At 39.9% G+C, this 22,633-nt stretch overlaps 2 protein-coding genes across 2 annotated transcripts; both read left to right on the top strand.

Moving 5' to 3' along the window:
* shda (Src homology 2 domain containing transforming protein D, a) lies at nt 1-9,389 on the top strand. Its single transcript, XM_037695512.1, has 8 exons — nt 1-197; nt 1,399-1,648; nt 1,880-1,981; nt 2,159-2,321; nt 2,450-2,701; nt 2,786-2,960; nt 7,460-7,579; nt 8,407-9,389. The coding sequence occupies exons 2-8, from the start codon at nt 1,403-1,405 to the stop codon at nt 8,591-8,593; spliced, it is 1,245 nt and encodes a 414-aa protein (XP_037551440.1). The 5' UTR covers nt 1-197; nt 1,399-1,402; the 3' UTR covers nt 8,594-9,389.
* Nucleotides 9,390-10,757: 1,368 nt separating this feature from the next.
* On the top strand, nt 10,758-15,584 carry theg (theg spermatid protein). Its single transcript, XM_037695317.1, has 5 exons — nt 10,758-10,819; nt 12,038-12,099; nt 12,186-12,243; nt 12,588-12,766; nt 15,340-15,584. The coding sequence occupies exons 1-5, from the start codon at nt 10,758-10,760 to the stop codon at nt 15,582-15,584; spliced, it is 606 nt and encodes a 201-aa protein (XP_037551245.1).
* The last annotated feature ends 7,049 nt before the right edge of the window (nt 15,585-22,633 follow it).

Raw genomic sequence — 22,633 nt, 5'->3', positions numbered from 1 at the left:
AAGACGACAGTGTTATGTCGGTGTGTCGCTGCAGCGCTGTGTCTACGATGGTGCAGCTAGCTTTATCCGAGTGGCCTGCCTGACTCTTTGTCTGGAAAATGTTTATTTTATAGGACGGACACGAAAGGTGAAAATTACCGGATGATAACCACAAGTAAATAACTGGAAACAGGGACCCGTCAGTGCAAAGCAGGAGGGTGAGTTTAAAGAGCTAAGCTAACGTGACTGCTCGTCAGTTTCACACACGAGCCATTCTCTGATTTAATAAAGATTTGAATTAAAACCAGCTTTGTCAGATGTTTAGCTTGGCACTAATGCTTAGGGAGAGCTGGTAGCTTGTTTAAACACTTTAATCGGCTCCTTTTGTTTACTAGATGTTTGAGCAGTAGCTAGCTAACGTGAAGTTTTTGCAACTTTCTCATTCATTTTGAGGAAAAGCTCGTGATGTTAGCGGTTTGTTCAAAGTACTGGATTAACGTAGCCTAATTTATTTTTTATTTTCTTCAAGGGGTTCGTAAATTTTTTGGGAAACCCCGAGTGGTTTGATTGATTTGTCTGCAGCAGATCATGAAATTCGCCATGGTGATAAAACGCAATTAAAACTATTTTGATCCATTAATGTCTGAAAAGCAAAGTCTCTATGAAGTGTGGCACATGTGCCAGTTCTCCCTCAAAACACAGTTTTAGTCGTTTTTTTTCCAGATATATTGATACCAGTTCTGAAATGCGGGTACGCACTGAATGTAAACAAAGCTCTTTAATCTGCTTCTCAACAAATGCGGGTGTAAATACAAAACATCAAACTGTTTACTTCTAATCCAAAACAGCTCTTCCATTGACATTGCTTTTGCTTTCACTTTGGGGGTTACAGTATGTAAACAAATGCTATGTGGTAGTTCGCATCCATTCACAAGTTTTGTTTATTTTTTTTAATTTAAGAACACAATACCATCAATATGAAGAAAAATATGCAAGATTGGTTCTTTCTGGGTTTTTCCCCTTAAAGTTTAACACCTACCGATACTAATATGAAGCCAAATGATTATCTCCCTCATTTATGTCCAAGTGTCAACGATGAAACATTTATATTCTATCTTTGTAGGACACTTTCTTTAAATGTCTTCTTCACATGGCGGAGGGGTTCGAGTGCTTATGTGGCTCCAGAATCTACTAATCTGCTCTCACTTTCATGGGGGTTGGGTCATTGTCCATGAGGCTCAAACAGACTAAACCAGCTAGAATCATCTGGCCAATCAGCCACTGAAGGTTGTTCGTAGCTTAAACGTTTGGGGTTCAGTCCTCGGTTATCAAAACCAGCTTTAAAATACAGATAACTATGTATAAAGGTAAAAACAGACTTGTGCCCTCCTAAGTTATTCCACTGTCCTTCATCCACAGACCCATGGCAAAGTGGCTAAAGGACTATCTAAACATTGGCAGCAGGCGTGATCCTCCCCAACCCCCAAGGCCAGATTACACAGAAAGTGAGATTTTAAGGGCCTACAGAGCTCAGAAGGAGCTGGACTTTGAGGATCCATACCAACACTCTGATAAAGAGCACCAGAATGGTGGTTTCAGCTCTTGTACTACAACCGTGAGCCTTCCCTCTTTCCCTGCATTTGGTTCTGTGCTGCCCAGCGGTGTGGAGGTATGACACGAATACTTGCATGTTGCATGCGCTCAGTTTGTTTTGTTCCAAGCGTCGTGTGTCGCCACATAAAGTACTTTTTGATCTTTTAGTTTGAATGGTTATTTCTCCGTATAATCCTCCCATTGTCCTTGGCTCTAAACGACCCATTTTTATGACCTAAAGGCAACAGGAGGGTTAAACGCAATTATTTTGGTTTGAATTTATTTTATTTGCGTGTGTTATGTTCAGGTGAAAGTCGTGTCTCCCAAACACAGACTCATTAAAGTGGACTCTCAGGAGTTTGGGCGCTGTCAAATTCCTCTCAGTCCGGTCACTGTTCAAGAAGAACCTGTAAGCACTCTTTTTGCTTTGTCTTTTATTTTCAACCTAATTGTTTTTTGTTGTATTTCTCTTCACTTTTATTTGTCCGCTCATCTTCATATCCACTAAGCAGTAAGTTCTTCCGAGCTCGAATGATTTATAAAATATTTATTTTGTGTGGTGTCTTTTGTTTGTCTCTCTCTCAAGGTGGTTCCCTCTGCCCCAGCAGCATCAGATGCTGAAACGGACTATTCTGATCCTTTTGATGCACGTCCAGACCCTGGAGCTGGAAGAAACTGGGAGCAGAAATCGCCACCAACAGACTGCTGCAGCTACATGGAGCCATTTGAAGCCCAGCGGATTATTTCAGGTTTGATACAGATTTTTCTAGGTTCAGTTGTAAAAGTACCGCTTGCTGCGAAAGGACGACTAGTGGCACGTTGTATCCTGAACTGCCGTCATTACGGTTTCAGAAACGTGTTGATTTAAATTCTGCAGAACTGCAACACAACGGGATGACCAGCATGTCTGCAAGTGGAGACGGCAGCCAGTTGTACGATAACCCGTACGAGGAGAAGAACCGTCACCGCCATCAATCTGCTCCTCCATCACAGCAAGCGCAGAAAGTTGATGGACTCGGCGTGACGGACGGCAAAGAGAGCAGGCTTCCTCAAGATGACGAGAGGCCGGCCGACGAATACGACCAGCCGTGGGAGTGGAAGAAAGACAACATTTCCAAAGCTCTCGCAGGTAAACTGTTCTTTTTATTATTCTAATTCTGTATGAATTCGCCTTCTGAACATTTGTTTTTTTAACTATTTCCTCTGCCTATAGTTCAGTTTGAAGGTGCAGAAAGGGAGCGCTCGCGAGCTCAGACGGAACAGACCAGGTTTACCAAGACGAGCTCGTCATCCATAGCTTCTGATTCTACTACGCTTCGTCTCGTTGGTGACACGCCTCCTCTCCTGGGGGAGAGAGTGGATCCATTCCTGCCTCTGGAGAAGCAAGTGTAAGTAAAAGCGCAGCTTTAGACTCTCGTTAAGCACCTTTAGCTGGACTTACCATAATTTTTGATGTGTAAGTCACAGTTTTTTTGCATAAATTAGCATGTCTGCGACTTATACAGCGAAACGACATATTTATGTTTTTCCCCTTATTTATAACACAACTTTTGTCTGAGATCTGACGATTTCATTCATTCTGACATGGAAAATATTGAGCACTACCATTTTCAGCCACTAGAGGGCCCTCGACAAATATGGCAAGCCAAGTGTCTCATTAATAGGTAAAAGTGGCTATTAATGAGACACTTGGCTTGCCATATCATAAGTCACCTTCGTCTCGCTCTGGAACTCCTGGAGCAAACGTCAAATCAGCTTCATTTCGCCGCCCAGGAGAAATGCAGCTGATTTGACCATTAAAGTGCATTTATCAAGGAAAAGTTCAACTGAGACACAACTTTGCTGTAAAGTCGAGCAAACAAATAATTGTTTTTAGGTGGTTATCTTGTTAAATTTTGAAGAAATGCACAGCGAGTCGTCCCTCTGCGCGCTCCCACTTCTGCGAATCGGCTTTTGAAACGCAGCTGATTTGACCATTAAAGTCCTTTTTATTAAGGAAAAGTTAGACTGAGACACACCTTCACTATAATTTCAAGCAAACAAATAATTGTTTTTAAGTGTTAATCTTGTTAAATTTTAGTTTGAATCCTCCAGTGCACGCTCCCGCGGTCGCCATTTGGCAGCCAATCGTTTTTTGGCACAACACCGGCCCACATTTCCAGGTTGTCAGTGGTGACACATAATAAAGTCGACGTATTTATGGATTTTTCCAATTTATCAGACATATTTGGACTGATGCGACTTATACGGCAGTGTGATGTTTACGGCGGCAGGTATGATAGATGCCTTCTGGCCGCCTCGGTGTGATTTCCATTGATGTGTAGATGAACAGATGCTGCGATATATTCATCAATTAAAACGGATTCTTCATTTTTCTGGACTGAATAAAACGTGCATTGAATTTAATGAAATGTAACGTGAGACGTCATTTATCTTTGACCCATCAAAATGAATGTGGTCATTTATTTTACAAAATCAAAGTTTAACATCAACATTTACATTAATTTGGCAGAATATGAGAATAACAACATAATCAATCAGCTTTACAACCAGGAAAACCATACGGCCATGATTTTCCGTTGCTTCACCACAGACATTAATGAAAACTGTACAATTATGATCAATTATCCGCACGGCGGTGGATGAGCACTTTACACAGACATTTCTAAATTATCTGGAAGGATTTCTACTTGAGAGAAGAATTTAAAGATGGAAATGAAGTTTAAAGGGAGTAAAAGATGGTGTGTGAGGGGGAGTGTTGACCAGAACCGACACTCTCCATTCGAACCCAGCTTTTCCTTGGTACGCTTGGTAGCAAACTTGACTCATTACCTCTCTGAAGATGAATCAGCGGTTACGGAGTTCCAGTTAACGCTACCTGTCCAGCGTCTCCATAGGATGGCTGTGACTCGTCCGAAGTAGTGACGAGATTCCGTCCGACACAAGCTCACCTCAGCAAGTGGACTTCACATGAGTGGAGTCCTTCAGAAGTTCCACTCAGAGGTGGAAGATGTTATAATCCAAACTCGGAAGAGCCTTATCATGGCTGGACTTCTGTTCTCCCAAACGACTTCACAGAACTGCGAACATCTCAGAACTTCTCCGCCCTCTCAGACTGGAGAACCAGGAAGTACCGGCATTTTAAAGAGCTCTATTCCCGGTCCATTTGGGAGTCCCTGATTGGTCAATATCAACCAGACAGGGGTGTGGTTTGTGACGTAAGAGGTTACTAGAAGTCAGAAAACAGCAAGAATGTTATTGGAACAGATTGAAAATGTTCCCAGACAGGCGAGAGAAATATTTTGGCGAGTTTGGAGAAACAGGTGCCAACTCCTCTGTTTACGTCTGAGAGGATTTTAAAACAAGACAGTTGTTCCAACACATGTCTGCTTCGACTCCGACCTTGGACAAAACTTACACTTGCTCATTCAAAGACAGCAAATCATAAAATGCATGATTACTCTGTAACAGGCCTTAACATGAATTCTAACTTTGCATGAGGATTAAAAAATCATTACACTGTTTCACAGTTAATAAAATTGATTAGTTCACTGCAACATCTAAAATGGTTTGAACTAAGACACTTTGATTATCAACATTTGTAAAATAGTAATGATAATAGAAAAGAGAGTGTTCTTTCACTTGAATTTTCAAGAAAGAAAGTCTCAGGATGGGTGAACCTGTATTTCTGGATTCAAATCAATGAAATGACAGTTTCTGTCCCACAAGGTTCTTAAGGTCAAGGGTTTTGACCTTAGGCTTAGTTTTGACATCAGGTTAAGTTCACTACAGATGCCACGCACCCCTGATGCACTTTTGAGCCGTGAAGCAACAAAGCAGCCATCTCTGCTGCTCATTAGTGTGATGAAGAGATGCCAAATGGTCTGTACAGTCACCCAGCTGCAGGATTAAACAGACAGGTTCATTACTGAGGGAAGATCAGTGACGATGCACAGTAACTTCATATTTGAGTTCTTCACAATTAGTTTCCCACAGAGCAAATTGTTTAAGTGAGTTAATTTGTACATTTTGAAAATTATAGGAAATGTCCGTGACACTTTCAACGTGTTGCGCTCCATTTCAGCCCAGCTGAGTTCTGCTCCATGCCTCTTTCTGTTCTGCAATGCTCGCTTTATTTCTGGAAGCTCACGTCCGCTCGGGACGTGGTCGGCTTCAGCGGTGATTTGTAAACAGCCAGAGGCAGCATGAAGACAGACTGGTATTTGCTGGAACTGTGTTCTATGAAAGAGCCATGTGTTTTGTTCCTTATTCGTGAGGAAAATAGCTGAAGTTAATTAGTTTTAATAATTCAACTTGAATCTTGTTGTCACACCTACCCTGAAAACCTATTTTCTTCAGCTATGTCCCAGGAGTCTCTATAGTTTGGCTTCAAACAGGTTTTCATGTATAAAATTGTCAGGGCAATTTTGATCAATGTGTTTGGAAGTTTTTAAACTACTATGGCTGAGAATGTTAACGGCCCGCGAACCGTGCGTTAGAGTTAGCAGAGAGAGCTGAACGGGGAGCTCATTTGATACCGCATGTGCACCTGATTACTCCAAGGACGCCTCGGAGTCTGTGAGCTGGGGAGCCGAGGTCGCCGTGACCTGTAGTAGCTGATAAGCGTGTATAAAAAGCACTTCGTGCACACTGTCCGGTGCAGATCCTCGCGACGGGGCTTCAATGAAACATCTGCGTAAGCCTGTGCTGACTATCTGTCCTTGCAAGTATAAAAATCTCTTGTCGTTGCGTGTGGCTCCTTTCAAGTAAGATATGAGGATATTTTTATCCAACAAAAATAATTAACATTTCAATCAAGCTCATTCTTATTACTTCTGCTGCACTTTAGCTTTTTAACAAGAGCATTTTATTTACCTGTTGCCCATTGCTGCTGAAGTTATATCACTGTTCAAACAGTGTTTGTTAGAAACTTGTGTATTAAACCAAGAATTTGAACAGAAATCTGTTGAGTAGGCAAAATGAAAAGAATATATATATATTTTTTATACATCCAGCAACTGTATAATATAATATAATATAATATAATGTATGTGTTGTAAGAGGGTCAGTGTCTTTTCAAAAGCAGACCCAGTTCAGGGTTGGGGGGAAGTCGGGCTTTGTTTGCTTGAAGACTTATTTTGGAACAGTTTGGAAACGTTGCAAAAAAAACCCAAAGAACTTGCAAGTTGTAATGAGGCAGAATAATTTTGATTACCTATATTGATTTTATTGATTACACTTTTTTTTAGATCATTTGAAGCCAACATTGAAGCTATTACTGTAATTTAATTAATTGCACTTACATCTAGAAGTTGAAATGTTTGAGGAACAACTTAATTCTTAATAAAACCTGTTCCCTTGTTGGAAGTTTTTACAACGTGACTTAAGACAAGTGTTTTTTGTTTTTTCTCCTTGGGGTTTTTAATTGCAACTAATGGTTCTGGTATTTTAGGCATATTTGTCACTTTTTGATTATTTTATTTTAATTTACCTTTTAAATTTCATGTTTTACGTTTATTTTTTGTTTAACTGGTTTTGTTGCTTTGGACTATTTAGGTCTTTATGCAGTTTATTGTAGAGTTTTAAGTTCATTGTTTTAAATGTACTTTTAATAACATTAGTTTTGTTGTACTGTAGTATTCAAGAGGATAGTGTGCTGGGTATTTCCTGAATTTATCTCATGTTTGATTTTCCCCAGTTTTCACTTGCTCAGTATCACAAACACTTAATACTAAGCTATGGTCTCGTGTTCTGTATCTTATCGTCCACTGGGACTTGCAAGCTGTAATGTGTTTCTGCCACTTTCACATACAAAAGATGAACTTTTCTCTCTAGGTACAAACAGCTAAATGTGTGTTTTCTTCTGTTTTCTAACGGGTGCCTGCAGATGGTACCATGGAGCCCTGAGCCGCTCGGAGGCAGAGTCACTTCTGACTCTGTGTAAGGAGAATTCCTACCTGGTGAGGAACAGTCAGACCTGCCGCAACGACTACTCGCTCTCCCTCAGGTAGTCGCCTCATTTCATGAACTCTCTCTAAAAATGATTCACAACATATGCGAATTCAGTGACAGTCACTTTTTCTTTTAACTTTACATCTCAACATGTAACTTGACCGAAGACGTGCAAAGTATTAAATGCACAGAAGTTGTCAGAAGTGGTTTTTGGATGTAAGATGGAGCACTTTAAATGCTGCTTTTCATGCAAATGTGATTTTTAAAGTGACTGTGTGTTTTGTGGGAAGTAAAAAATAAAAAGCGCATTGATTACTTTATAAAATCAGACGTATATGTTGTTGATTTAATCATCAAACTTTGACATTTACGCTACCAAAAAACAAATAAAAAAATCAAGCTTCTGAATCAATCATCCTGTGCAAACTGAAGAACTGAGATGAAAACTAAAGCTTGAACAAAGTGCAGCAGATACATCCTGTTGGCTTGTTGTTGTTTTTTGGAACGGTTTTTGACATTTTTTTGAAAAATATTAATATAGTTTTATTGATGGACACTAAAAAAAACCAACACAATGTTCTTTTTTATACCAAGAGGTTCTTGTTGAAGCCCTGAGGAATACTCTGCAGTGAGAAAAACTGTGCACTTTGTAAATAAATCACCACATTATAAAAAGTTTATGTATTTAAATGTACTATTTATGTATTTTTTTTTGATTACCGGTAATCAATCATTAGACTTATTGTTATTCAAAGAAAAACACAAATCATTTGTCGTGGACATGCTGAAGTACTGAGTTTGTTTTGCAACTCGCGTATCTGCAATATTTTTTAATACGGTTCTGTAAGTTTTTAACAATAAGTTGTCTTTTGTTATTGTTAGGAGCTGTAAAGGCTTCATGCACATGAAGTTCAGCCAGTCTGCAGACGGGCGTTACGTTCTTGGGGAGAACAGTCCTCCGTTCCTCACCATCCCCGAGGTCATCCACTACTACACTACACACAAGCTGCCAATAAGAGGTGCCGAGCACATGTCCCTGCTGTATCCCGTCATAGTGCAGACCCTCTGACGCAGACGCGCACTCATGCCATTTCTCCTGGTGCTACTGAAAACATCATTTACTCACGTCTCCCCACTTTTATGTTGTTTTTCCTTCCTGCGCTGCTTTTAAACCGCGGGCGCCATCTTTTGTTTTTGCCACATCCCAGTACGTTCTGTTGCAACCGAACGGGAGCTCAGCGTCTCAACACGTGATCTAATGCCACTGAAATCCCAGTATCTTGATGCCATATACTTCTAATAATCAGTAACTGTTGAGGTTGTTAGCTCAGCACGTTTAGGTCAAATGAAAAACGGACTCCAGTTCTGAACAAACAGCAGAATTTCTAGTTTGTTGCATGCTGTGCGTTTCTGTCGTAGCCAAACGTGACATGAACAACCAAGAAATTCAAATGATTTTTTTTAATCGCTTGTGCCAATATATCTTTTTATTCCCTTATAATTTTGTGATTATTAGCAGTAGATGTAGCAGAGTTTAAAAGCAGTTCTAGCACTGTTATTGCCCTTTAAATATTAGTGACAATATGAACCAAACACTACATAATCCAGGTATTCTCTCTGTGTTTCAGACTTCTGTGAATGTCTTATGATGTATAGCCATGTAGTGTTTTCAGTTTATCACCTCCAGGTGTTAATTACACAAATGTGTCAAAGAAACATGGCTGGTTAAAGTGAACTGACTCCTGTAGGAAGTTTGGAGAATAATTACAGTATTATACAGAGAGCTTGTGGCTTTTGTGATTATGGGTATTAAAGAAGCTTTGATAGCTTGTTCACTGTGCTATTTTATACAAATTGAAAATATCAGCTCAAAATAAAGGTGTCTGTTTTCAAACTGTCTGTGTGCCTCTTATTTTATATTTAGGTGTTTTTAGACGCCTGATGGGTCGTATCATCTTATGGTAGGAGTCTGTTCGTTCATAAATAGTTCTCTTGTCGGCTCATCTGAACCAACTTGATGGAAAGTATTGTCATGATTTGAGACGGGGCATATTGTCTGCATTCTGTGCTGCACCCGTTCTTATTGGCGTTATGACACTTTGTGTTATTTTCATAAATAGATGAGTTCTTGTCAGCTGAACTCATCAAACACCCATAATGGGAGTTGAACGTAATTATCATTATGCTGAGAAGCTGTGCACGTTAACATTTTGTGCTACAACACAAACATCTGGTGATTTAATTACATGGCGAAAACCTCAATAAACTATTTCTTAAATGTAATTAGGTTTAAGGCAAACATGTTTTACCCCTCCAGGTGTGTGTTGCTCCACCTTGTGCTCGTTAATTATGCTCGTTTAGACTTGTAGCATTATAATAAACCTGGAATAAAGCTGAAAGGGATATAAAGAAGCCACTCGTGAATTTGGTCGTTGGGGTTTACAGTTTATTAATGTTGAATAAAGCGCAGATGGAAAGGGTTTTGTTTGACGAGAAATGTGTTTCAAAACAACCTGACGAGAGTGGATCGTAGCGCTCCTCGTTATAAACAACCTCAGGTGTACCGTCACCCGATACCATAGCAACCAGCTGGTGTCGATGTCGCCACAAAGGACGACTGCAGGGACAGAGCAGGTAAAAAAAAAATGCATGATTAGGTTTTCTGCTTTTTATGGGAGTATGTAGTCAGTTTTGTTTAGGCTTTTTAATGCATCTGTAAATGTAGTGTTAAAGTAAATCTTGTTTTGATTTGTCCTGCTGTTCAGCTTTCATGTATTTGTAGCAAAAAGTTCATGGTGGGCCATAGAAATGTAAATTTTAGCTTAATTTATTTTTTTCTAATTTTCTTGATGCAAAAATACTGAATTGGTTCTGAGAAATTAATCATTTAATCCTACATGAAGACGAATTACCAAATACATCTGACTAGTGATGTCAAAAATTATTTATTTTGCACGACACTCCCAACTTTGCACATTAACAGGATCACTGATCTGCCAGTTGGTGTGCGATAAATTCAGTTTTTGGTTATTAATCTGCACTTTTGTGAAATGTATCATAAATATTCTGTCAATATTTTCAGCTTTAGCTTACAGGATTTTATTTACAAATATAATATTTCAAATTTAAAAGTGTCTTGTGTTTGTGAAGCTCTGTGTGTATAGAAATAAACATCTGAATCCCACAGGTCCTTTTCTCATCAGTGTGTTGGACCAGCAGCCCGGGGTGTTTCCATGGCAACACGAACGCAGCGGCTCGCTCAGCCCAAACACAACCATCTCAGATCTCCAGATCGGTAGGCCTTTTAATTTTTTAATTTAATTTAATTTTTTCACCTTTATTTAACCAGGCATAAACACTAAGAAGCACCAACGGGTACTTGTGGGGTCAAGGGAAGTAAGGCAAAATGATGAAATACAGAAGTCATTAACAAGGAAACACAAATTATATTGACAACAGTTCATTGTCAAAGTTGAACAACAACATTACAACATTACAAAACAACAACATTACAAACTTAGAAACTGAGACGAGTGAGGTCAGACTCAAAAGTTTTTTGAAGCACTTTCCAGTCAGATGGAGCAGTAGAGCCAAAGTCAGACTTGGTCTTTAGAGTTGTTGACCACAAATATTGAGAGGATCGGCTGTTGTACTTTGAAACAGTAGATTAGTTAAATATGGAGGTGACAAACTCAGCAATGTTTTATAAATGAGGGTAAACTAATGAAATTCATGATGAGTTTGTAGAGAAGCCATTTAACAAGAGAGTAAAGGTGATGATGATGTGTTATATAAGGAGCATTTGTAACAAAGCCAATAGCAGAGTGATAAATTGTGTCCAGCTTACGAAGGACACCCTTACAAGCATGTCTGTAAATTATGTCTCCATAATCCAACAGAGGTAGAATGGATTTTTCAACAATGGTGTGTTTTGCAGCCAATGTAAACAAAAATCGATTTCTATCTAGATAACCAAGTCTCACTTTATCCTTAGATTACAAAACATTAACATGATGTGAAAAGGACAGAGCACCATCAATCCAAATTCACTAATAATTATAAACTGTTGCCTCTTCTATAATATCACCATTTGCAGTTGTGAAGTCCACCGAGGTGGGTATGGTCCCTCCTCTATGACCGAACCACATAATTTTTGTTTTCTTGGCATTTAAGGACAAATTTTAAGTCAGACAAGGCCTGCTGGATTTCAAGAGTACCACATGCAAGAGACTTCACAACCTCATCCTGAGTAGAACCAAATGAATATAAAATAGTGTAATCGGCATATAAATACATGGAGGCCTCACTAACAAAATGCGAAATATCATTTATAAATATGGAGAAAAGAGTTGGACCAAGAATGGAGCCTTGGGGTACACCTGACATAACCGGAAGAAAGGCTGAAGCAAACTGGAAGGCCTGACCCACATCACTAAAGTGTTGATACTCAAGTTGTAGTTTTTATTTCATTATTTTTTAATTTTCTTACTCATGACTGTCTTTTATGTTTCAGCCGATCTGTTTACTGGCTGGACAAATTGCCACAACAAAGGACTGAATCTGCTACAAAAATTGGTAAATTTTTCACAATTTTATTTTATTATTTTCTTTTAGGTGCAAATTAAAAGAAAAATCTTGTTTTGTTTTCCTGCTTCCCACAGAGTTAACCCCTCTCTGGTCAGACTTGGCCCGAAGTAAAAAGTTCTACAATCAAGTCGTGTAAATAAATAAAGTTATCTAGCGTGACCCATTCTCCCCCTCATATTTTATGTATAAATGCATTGAAAACAAATCAGCTGTACAAGTAAATCTTATTTACTGTCCCAAGTTGGGTTTTTTTGTCATTTAGAAAAGGAAATCAAGAATTTATCATTTTGTTTCCAGTAGAAATAAAAAAACTCCAACATTGGCAATGTTTTAATTAGATTGTTACCAGGAAGAACAAGTAATCTCTGTCTATTTACAGTAATATACTTGTTGTAAAGACATCCCGAGTCATTTTTCATGTTTTTATACTTTAAATTCTCAGTTATGATTCCTGCTTTCTTCGCCTCTTTCCTCAGAATTTCTCCCATATGGGAGGTGAGTCGATGGGCTCTCCGGGCCGAGCCGTCGGAGCGGCTGTGTGTTCTGGCTCAACCTCGGGGCCCTGCAGCCGGCTGGCAGCCTGAGCGCCCTCTACCGACCCCTGTGAGTAAAACACGTCAGAAGATTTCGTTAGCGCGTTCTTATTTTTGCCAATTCGGAATAGAAAATCATTTCTAAGAAGAAGTTCAGGTTAAAGTCCACCTTGAAGGGAGCAAAACTTGTAAATCCAACCAATAGTTGTTAAGCTGGTTAAGTACGGTATATAACATCACTGTGCCTAATTTAAGTCTTTCAGTGTTCTATTATGAACAATAACTATCTTACCTGTTGTATGTACTGTATTTTCCGCCGTATATATTGCATGCCTTATAAGTCGCATCAGTCCAAATATGTCTAATAAAGTTGAAAAACATAAATACGTCACTTTGTCATATACGTCGCATCTATTATGCGTCACCACTGACAACCTGGAAATGTGGGTCGGTGTTGTGCCAAAAATTGATCGGCTGCCAAATGGCGACCGCGGGAGCGTGCACGGGAGGACTTGTAACAATAATTTAACAAGATTAACATTTAAAAACAATTATTTGTTTGCTTGACATTATAGTAAAGATGTGTCTCAGTCTACTTTTCCCTTAATAAATGCACTTTGACGGTCAAATCAGCTGAATTTCAAAAGCCGATATGCAGAAGTAGGAGTGCGCGGAGGACGACTCGCTGTTCATTTCTTCGAAATTTAACAAGATAAACACTTACAAACAATTATTTGTTTGCTCAACATTATAGTAAAGGTGTGTCTCAGATGAACTTTTACTTAAAAAATGCACTTTAATGGTCAAATCAGCTGCATTTCGCCGGGGCGGTGCAGCAAAATGAAGCTGATTTGACCGTTACTCCCGGCAGACGACGGTGGCAGGCTATGGCAAGCCGATTGTGTCATTAATAGACACTTTTACCTATTACATGACACAACGGCATGACATATATTTGAGTGCCGTCTAGTGGCTGAAAATGGTAGTGTTCAATATTTTCAGTCAGAATGAATGAAAACGGTCATATCTCAGCCAAAATTTGGTTTATAAATATGGGGAAAAATCCATAAATAAGTCGCTTCAGTGTATAAGTCGCAGGGCATGCAAATTATGCAAAAAGCTATGACTTATAGGCCGAAAAATACGGTAACTCCTTTGAACAGCCTCTGTGTTCTGAACATAGATTATTGATGAGCTAACAGCTAGTTTGAGCAGGGCCAAGACTGTTATTTGCTGCCGTCTTAAATCAAAAATGTTATTGTGATTTTCATAGCAAATGTTAATTTAGAAGTATTTACTATCAGTTTCTCAATACAGAGTTATTTTAGCAGAAATATTCCTCACAGAAGGAAAAGGAGAAGTATGGGACTGCAGGTACCAATCTCCAGCATCTTCCAGGTGATGCATGTGCTGAAATATCTGCCCACATGCTTCACTTCCACTTGCAAAACACATTTCCATGCTCATAAGACTTGAGAGAACTGGCAGAGTTTTAGAGTTCTTGCTCTTTTTAGGAAGTCAAGCATGTAGATTAAGGAAAGTTTGGTTTGTGCAGAAAGCTAGCTCACGCCCATTCCTTATTATTCCAGTCCTTCCAATGCAATTTATTTGATCTCTAATACACAAATGAGAATGTTAGAAAAGTCTTCAGATTTTTACAGTGGATAATAAATATCTAGGCTCAAAAAGTCATTACAAATTGACATACATAAAAAATGTTAATTGCACTTTTATCAAACAAACTGAAATAAATAAATAAATAAATAAAAATAAGTTCTGGTGCATGAACCACAAAGGATGTCTGCCTGGTGGGTCTTCAGAGTGCCATTAGGCGTCTGCATTCATATGTTGTTGACTGGAAGGGTCCCATGCTGCACTTGAAGTGCTACAGCTAGGTGCTGCTGCTATTTGTGATTGTACCAGCAGAGTTCTTCGTGAACATCATTGTTAATCTGAATGGGACGTAAACTTTTATTCTATGATCAAAATTAAACCATTTATTTTCAAACTGAAGTTGTTCAAAAAGCTATCTACAACAGGTAGGATGGTGTTTATTAAACGCCTTTCCAGATATCCCCTCTTGAAAAACCAAACGATCATTTTAAAATGTAAAATATATGACAGCATCATGTTTTTGGTGGATACAAAATCCTGCTTTTATTCTCTTCATAACGTACCAATTACAAATCAAGCTTTTTTCACAGACTGAGCAGGAATTTAAGATTTTAAAAAAGTTTTACAAGAGTAAAAACCATATGATTGATGCACTCTAAGCATCTGCACAACACTAAAGACCCTAATGAGCAGGAAGGACTGCTAAAAGGCAGAACTCTCAGTTTGGGGTGTTTAGTTTTACATGCAATTAATCAAAAAAAAAACTAATTTTGCATGCTTCTGTAACTAAGTTGTGCTTTCTACTGAGTAAAACCTCATCTATGCCCTGAAATGTGAGTGCAGTTGAGCAGAGGAACACAGACAGTGGTCGCCTCTTCGTGGATCTGTCAGCTCGCCCAGGCAAAGAGACGGCATGTTCAGGGGGGGTCCGGCTGCAGACCTAAACCTCGACCCATAACTCGCTTGCCGACAAAAACATCTGCACATATAGAGCTACTAGCCAGTAGGACATCTTTTTCATTCTTGTTTTGTGTTTACATTGTTTTGCATTGAGTGTGACTGCTGCTTTTGTCTTTTTTAGCCCCGAAGCAAAACCACCACCAGTGGGAAGGAGCGCGCCCGGCGTGCTGGCCTGTGTCCAGAGCAGCCAGGAGCTGCGTGGCCTCGCAGAGACTCGTTCAACTGTCCTGCCCTAAAACGAGGACCGCTCTGTGTGCGGGTTATGACCCGAACGTTGTCAGCCGGGCAGCTCTCTCTGCCAGGCCCTCTCCTCGAATACAAGAACTCAGTCTGCCTCTGCCTCGCAAATGTACTTCAAGAGAATAAACTGGTCATACGGTTCCTGGGGAGGTGCTTACCCTGTTTCATTTTAAATAAACTGTATGACAAAGGTTTGATTTTTGTTGTGAGAAAAATAAACACACAATTTAGCTGGTTTTATTTCTCCACCTTGGACTTGCACCTCTGCATGAAACTAATGAAAACTTACAGAAAAAAAACAGCACAACTAGTTTCCTAATTACTTTATTAGAAAAAATAAAAACATGCGATAGCCTGATACCTTTTTAAAACCAGCAGTGTCACAAAGTGTGCCATTACATGTGTGACAAGTTGCTTCATCACTAGAAACTCATTAAACCTGAAAATAAAGCAAACAATCTGTGAATTACACTCAGTTTGATATTGCTCAGAGACACCCCCAGGCTCGTTCCTCGTGCCGTAATGTTTTTCTTAATGTTATCACGGGGCATGAGTGAGTCAGCCTTGGACAAATGTCGAATCAGAGATCAATCAAATAAGCTAATAATAGGAAAAAAATGTGTTATTTAAAAATTATATTAGATCTCTAAATCACGATAAAGCCATCTGTTACTTGTTTATTGTTTTCAATACAAAATCAGCACGTAGACTAAGTGACAGTGAAATTAAACCCATGGTTCCCTCGTACTGAAGTTTGCTTCTGACTTTACAGTGCAGTGAAGGACTATTCCACTGATTTTTATTTATTGATTTATTTATTTTTTTAAATGGGGGGGGGGGTAGCAGTCTTGACCACCTTTGATCAGATAAAGTTCAAAACGTATATTACTACCTGTATTCAAACTTATTTTAAAACATAAACTGAAAGAAGGTATCTTTAAAACGTCATTTGTGATTTGTGAAAATTAAATCTGAAAGGAACTATTGTAGTGCTTTTGGGGATTTGGATCACATTAGAACTAGTTCAGTTGAAATACAGTACTGCAGTACTTAGACTGTTCAAAACTGCATTAGATTACAGTGATGCTTGAAAGTTTATAATTTACTATATTTCTGCATAAATTTGACCTAAAATCATCAGATTTTCACACAAGTCCTAAAAGTTGATAAAGAAAACCCAGTTAAGCAAACTAGACAAAATATTATACTTGATAATTTATTTATTGAAGAAAATGATCCAATATTACATATTTGTGAGTGGGTGGCACAACTGGTAGAGCTGCTGCCTCTCAGCGAGCAGGTCCCTGGTTCAAATCCTGGTCCGGGGGCCTTTCTTGGTGGAGTTTGCATGTTCTCTCCGTGCATGCGTGGGTTTTCTCCAGGTACTCCAGTTTCCTCCCACAGACCAAAAACATGCATGTTAGACTGACTGATGATTCTAAATTGTCCCTAGGTGTGAGTGAGAGAGTGAATGGTTGTTTGTCTCTATGTGTCCCTGTGATGGACTTGCGACCTGTCCAGGGTGTACCCACCCCTCGCACAGTGATTGCTGGACATTGGCATCGGTGACCCCCTGACCCAAAATGGAAGAAGCGGGTAAAAGATAATGGATGGATGGGGATGATGATCAGGTGTGAGTGGACACCCTGTTTGATTTAAAGAACAGGATCTATCAGAGTCTGATCTTCACAACATGTTTGTGGAAGTGGATCATGGAGGAACAAAGGAGATTTCTGAGGAGCTCAGAAAAAGAGTTGTTGATGCTCATCAGAATGGAAAATGTTACAAAACATCTGTAAAGAGTTTGGACTCCACCAATCCACAGTCAGACAGGTTGTGCACAAATGGAGGAAGTTCTGGATCATTGTTCTCCTCCCCAGGAGTGGTGGACCAACAAAGATCACTCCAAGGAGTGTAATAGTCAGTGAGGTCACAAAGGCCCACAGAGTAACTTCTAACAAGTGAAGGTCTCTCTCACATTAATGTTGATGTTCATGAGTCCACCATCAGGAGAACTCTGAACAATGATGGTGTCATGGCAGCTTGGAGGAGAAGCCACTGTTCTCCAACAAGAACATTGCTGCTCATCTGCAGTTTGATAAAGATCCCGTGGACAAACCAGAAGACTGTTGGAGAATGTTTTGAGGACGGATGAGACCAAAACAGAACTTTTTGGTTTAAATGAAAAAATGTTTGGAGAAATGAAAACTCTGCATTCCTGCAGAAGAACCTGATCCCATCTGTGAAACATGGCGGTGGTAGTATCATAGTTTGGGCCTGTTTTGCTGCATCTGACTAAACTCTGTTGTAACGCTTTTGCTTAAATGTAAACAATTTTCCAGTTTTTAACAATTTCAGTTGTGTAGTTAAACGAGTTGAACTGGACTAGTCTGAACTTTCACACAAATAATAAAAGTTTTACTGATCGTAAACTGTCTTCAAGATTCAGACTTAGTACATCCCAGTCCAGTTCTATCACTGTAGTTTTAAAACTGAACTAGATCCAAAAAGGGTCAGGACACTAAAAATTCAGTAGACTAGCCCGTTATGGAGCAGAACGGTGGCTCAGTTGGTAGAGCTGCCACCTCTCAAGAAGCAGGTCGCCCTGGTTCAAATTTCAGCCCAGAGCCTTTCTGGGTGGAGTTGCATGTTCTCTTTGTGCATGCGTGGGTTTTCCCCGGGTACTCCGGTTTCCTCCCACAGACAAAAAACATGCATGTAAGACTGATTGGCAACTCTAAATTGTTCCTAGGTGAGAGAGTGAATGGTTGTTTGTCTCATTCGTCTATGTGTCCCTGTGATGGACTGGAGACCTGTCCAGGGTGTCCCCCGTCTGTCACACAATGATGGCTGGATATGGGCACCTGTGACCTCTGCGACCCAAAAAAGAAGAAGCAAAGTAGAAAAGGCCCTTTTGCCTAGTTCAGTCTTCACTGAGGGAACACTGCAGGTAATAATGTCCTGAGAGCGCACGCTGTAGCTGCACTACTCTGGAATTAGAGTGAGGTAGTTTAGTGTCTCTAAGAATTGCAATAACGCAATCGGACCCGGCGCCAGAGGGCGGGATGGCCGGGACGGGCCCGCCCATTCAGGTATCCAACCCCCGCACTCTTGTGTTGTGCTGTTGAATTGTTGTTGCATAAAAAGGGCACCAGTGGGCGCTATGAGAACGTATGTTAAAATAAAGTGTATGCAGGGAGACGGGAAAAAACGAAGGTGAAAGTAAAAATGGAGAACTGAAGCTGATTCACGTGTCTGCTTATTTTTCCACTAATTCAATCTTGTAACACCACAACACCCACAAGACATATTACAACACCGTGTAAATAAGTTGAACCTATGCAATGTATTGACTCAAGACAACCAGCAGAGGGTGCTGTAAGCGATTAAAGTGAGAAGGCTCTAACCAGGAAATGCAAGACAGACTGGAAGGACAGACTATTAAGAAAATTTCAGTTATCTGGGAAACGCAGACTGCAGCTGTGTTAGATCTAAATAGTCTAGTTTAGGTAATAAACAACATGGTTATTTCAGTTGCAAGGTTACGCAAACGTTTATTTATGTATTTATATAAACTAAAATGACAATTTACTGGCCCCCGCAAAATATTACTCAGTCCCCCCCAGCTAAATTCTTCTGGAGCTGGGTTTGAACACAATGATCACGCAAACCATCAACAAAAACACCCATACCAGGGAATTTATGGAGCACATTTGTTAAAAAAGAGGTCTAAAATGGAAGATTTTTCGGGACAATGATTGTTTGGTCTGGTGGGGGTGTTGATGAGTTGGGTCAGATTGCAGGTAACATTCCTTGAATTTAACACAGAAGGTTATTTAACTTACTTCAGCATCTTTATTTAAGGATCTGGATAAAAAAAAGTAGTGATGGGTCGGTCGTGAACGTTCCAGCAGTACACCTTCCTCATTCAGAGCTGCTGAAATGTTAGCTGCTGTTGTTTCCTCATTAAAGACAAATTCAATTCAATTCAAAAATACTTTATTAATCCCAAAGGGAAATTATTTTGTTGTTGTAACTCGTTATCCTCGTTTCATTAAGAGATGTTATAGATACTGATGGCTGTAGACAGGAAGGTTCTCTTGTAAATCTAAAAAAGTTAAATCTGGTCCTCTGGACATTCAAAAAAGAAAAAAAAAAAACAAAGCAAAAAAATATAGAAACGTTTCGTCTCTCATCCAAGAGACTTCTTCAGTCTGAGGTGCTGTATTCAGCTCAGTCTCTTAAATAGCACCTTCTCAGAGTGGATCAACCAGTTTGCTGCTGACAACCAAAACCAGCTGATCACATGCTCAAGAAGGACCATCAGCCTAACAATGGATCATTAGCACACTGATGGCTGTTTACTGTTCACAGAGGGCTGAGTGATACTAGCAATCACAGCATTGTAAGAGGGGGACAGTTGAACCCGGAGGCCTCCACCCCTGTTTAACGATGGACGATTTCTTTTCACAAAGATGGCCTCCTTTACTCCTCTCTCAAACCATCGTTCATCTCTGTCCAGGATGTGAACATCTTCATCCCTGAAAGAGTGACCGCTGGCCTGGAGATGAGTGTAGACCACAGAGTCCTGGCCTGATGATGTTGGTCTTCTGTGCTGGTCCATCCTTTTGGCCAGTGGCTGTTTAGTTTCCCCGATGTAAGACTGATCACCCTCCTGACACTGAACAGCATACACAACATTACTCTGTTTGTGCCGGGGGACTGGATCTTTGGGATGAACCAGTCTTTGCCGTAATGTATTTTGGAGTTTAAAAGCCACTGGGACGTTATGTTTAGAAAATAAACGTCTCAGTTTCTCTGATACTCCCTCAACATATGGAATGACCACTGGTCTGGGTCTGGGTTCCTCCTTTTCACCTGATGGCTGACTGGAGTCCTGTTTGGGTTTCTTCTCTGCTTTCAGGAAGGCCCAGTTAGGATATCCACATTGCTCTAGAGCCTGTCTTGTGTGGGATTTCTCCTTCTGCCTGGCTCCTGAGCTAGTGGGGATGCTGTCTGCTCTGTGATACAGAGTCCTGATGACTCCTAACTTGTGCTCCAAAGGGTGATGGGAGTCAAACTGCAAATACTGGTCTGTGTGGGTGGGTTTGCGGTACACCTCAGTTTGCAAATGTCCTCTATCAGAAACTGACCTCACAGTCCAAGAAAGCCAACTTGCCATTTTTTACATCTTCTCGTGTGAACTTGATGTATTTATCCACAGAGTTGATGTGGTCAGTAAAATGTTGGACTTCCTGAGATTTAATTTTAACCCAGGTGTCGTCAACATACCTGAACCAATGACTTGGTGGTGTCCCTGAAAAGGACGTCAAGGCTCTCTTTTCTACCTCCTTCATGTACAGGTTGGCAACAATAGGAGAAACTGGAGACCCCATAGCACACCCATGTTTCTGCCTATAATATTGCTCCCCATATGTGAAGTAGGTTGACTGCAGGCACAGTTTCAAGAGTTGACACAGTTGTTCTGTGGAAAGCGTGGTCCTGCTGCTCAGAGTGGTGTCTGATTTTAATCTTAAACTTAAAAAAGTTTTAGTAAAAATCCTTCGAGCTGCACAGCATCTGATACCAGAGGAAACAATCATCCAAAAAATGTGATTTACATCCAGAAAAAGAGGAATTAAAGTTTCCAAAAGCAAAATCTCGGAATGAAAGTAAGAGAGCTGCTCCAACATACAGCCACCTTGAGCGGTGAAATTCTAGAACATGCTACTGGCTCTCCTGTTTTTATAAACTGTTGCTTATTTTTTGCTGTGCCATATGAATAAACATTTCATGGAATGTACGTTTTACATTAGTAATTCATTTTGCACATGCTTTGATAATAATCTATGAGACAAAAAATCTGAGGAGTTGCTTGGGAGCCGAAAGAGTCGACTCTTTTCAGTGAGTCGATCCAAAAGAACTGGCTCCCTAAAATGAGCCGGACTTCCCATGACTAATAAAACCGCCTCTCGGACGCCCGCGGGGCCCGCGTTCCTTCAGTCTGAGAAACGCCCCCACAGCTCGGGGGGTGATGACACGCAGCGGGGCGGTACAGATGTGTTTGTGGTTCACGGGAAAACACGCATGTGAAATCCACGCAGGACAGAACTCGGTGAGTCCGTGCTGACACGCGAGCTCACGCAGGTAAGTTAACTTCAGCGTTTTAACTCGAACCTGTTGCATGAACTTTGTGGGACAAGCAGCCGGAAGTGGGTCAAAGAAGAGACTAATAATAATAATCGCTGCATTCCTGCTCAATAATCCCGTTGATAATTTAGAAAGAAAAGCTAAATGAAAATAAACTCTTAGAGATTGAGATTCGCTTGAGAAGTTTCACGGTTTTCTTGCAGTTGAGGCAAAAAATTACGGTTTAATGTTTCTAAAAAAAAAGGAAAAAAATTAAAAATAAACTGTATTTCGTAACGGAATGCATATCGCCCGCTCCCTTACATGCAAACGCTTCAAATAAGAAATGACAGAGTTGTAGATTTTGGTTAAAATTTGAAAATAATCTAATCCATGTCACGCTCTGAGTATGTGCTTGAGATGACTCTCAGGTACTACCACACCAAATAATAGCTCCATATCTGTACAATTTACTAAGTTATTCCCAGTGTTGTGTTTGATGATGTTGATTAGCTGTGGCAGCCATCTTTAACTGGGCTGGCTCCAAAACATAACCAGCTGTAAATGTATATTCACTGATTATTTCCTGAAAATTTTATTAAAATCCGCTCTGTCATTTGTGATATATTTTGCTAACAGACAGTTGATTCAAAATACTTCTTGGCATATTTTTAAGGGAATTTATCACACAATTTTTTATGCTGGGTATTTATTGATCTTAGCCATACGGTACTGAAGTTTAGCTCAATATTTGTAAAACTGACTGAGTTAGACCTTTTTGTGCTTGAAAGATCAGTTTGCTGTGGCGACCATATTGAATTGGGTTGACTTCAAAACCTAATCAGTTGTAGACTCATATCTAATAATTACTTGCTGAGAGTTTCAATGAAGTTTGTCCAGTGGTTCATGAGATATTTTGCTAACAGATTCATACTGTTCAGCTGTCGGTGATAAAGGGAGGTAAAAACTTTATGTTTACGGCTTCTGCATAACCGAACGTTGCAAATACAAAATTTCATTATCGCCTGCCGCCAAAAGTTGAAAGC

This window comes from Nematolebias whitei, chromosome 21 (genome assembly GCF_014905685.2).
Source record: "Nematolebias whitei isolate Nwh7 chromosome 21, NemWhi1, whole genome shotgun sequence".
NCBI lineage: Eukaryota > Metazoa > Chordata > Actinopteri > Cyprinodontiformes > Rivulidae > Nematolebias > Nematolebias whitei.
Note: the sequence above shows the minus strand (reverse complement) of the source record. Positions and strands in the feature narration are given on the sequence as shown.

Coding starts and splice junctions, on each gene's coding strand:
- shda (XM_037695512.1), top strand. CDS start 1,403: ATGGCAAAGTGGCTAAAGGACTATCTAAACATTGGCAGCAGGCGTGAT. Junction 1,982..2,158: donor TCACTGTTCAAGAAGAACCT/GTAAGCACTCTT, acceptor CTCTCTCTCAAG/GTGGTTCCCTCTGCCCCAGC. Junction 2,702..2,785: donor CATTTCCAAAGCTCTCGCAG/GTAAACTGTTCT, acceptor CTCTGCCTATAG/TTCAGTTTGAAGGTGCAGAA.
- theg (XM_037695317.1), top strand. CDS start 10,758: ATGGCAACACGAACGCAGCGGCTCGCTCAGCCCAAACACAACCATCTC. Junction 12,100..12,185: donor TGAATCTGCTACAAAAATTG/GTAAATTTTTCA, acceptor TGCTTCCCACAG/AGTTAACCCCTCTCTGGTCA. Junction 12,244..12,587: donor AAGTTCTACAATCAAGTCGT/GTAAATAAATAA, acceptor CTCTTTCCTCAG/AATTTCTCCCATATGGGAGG.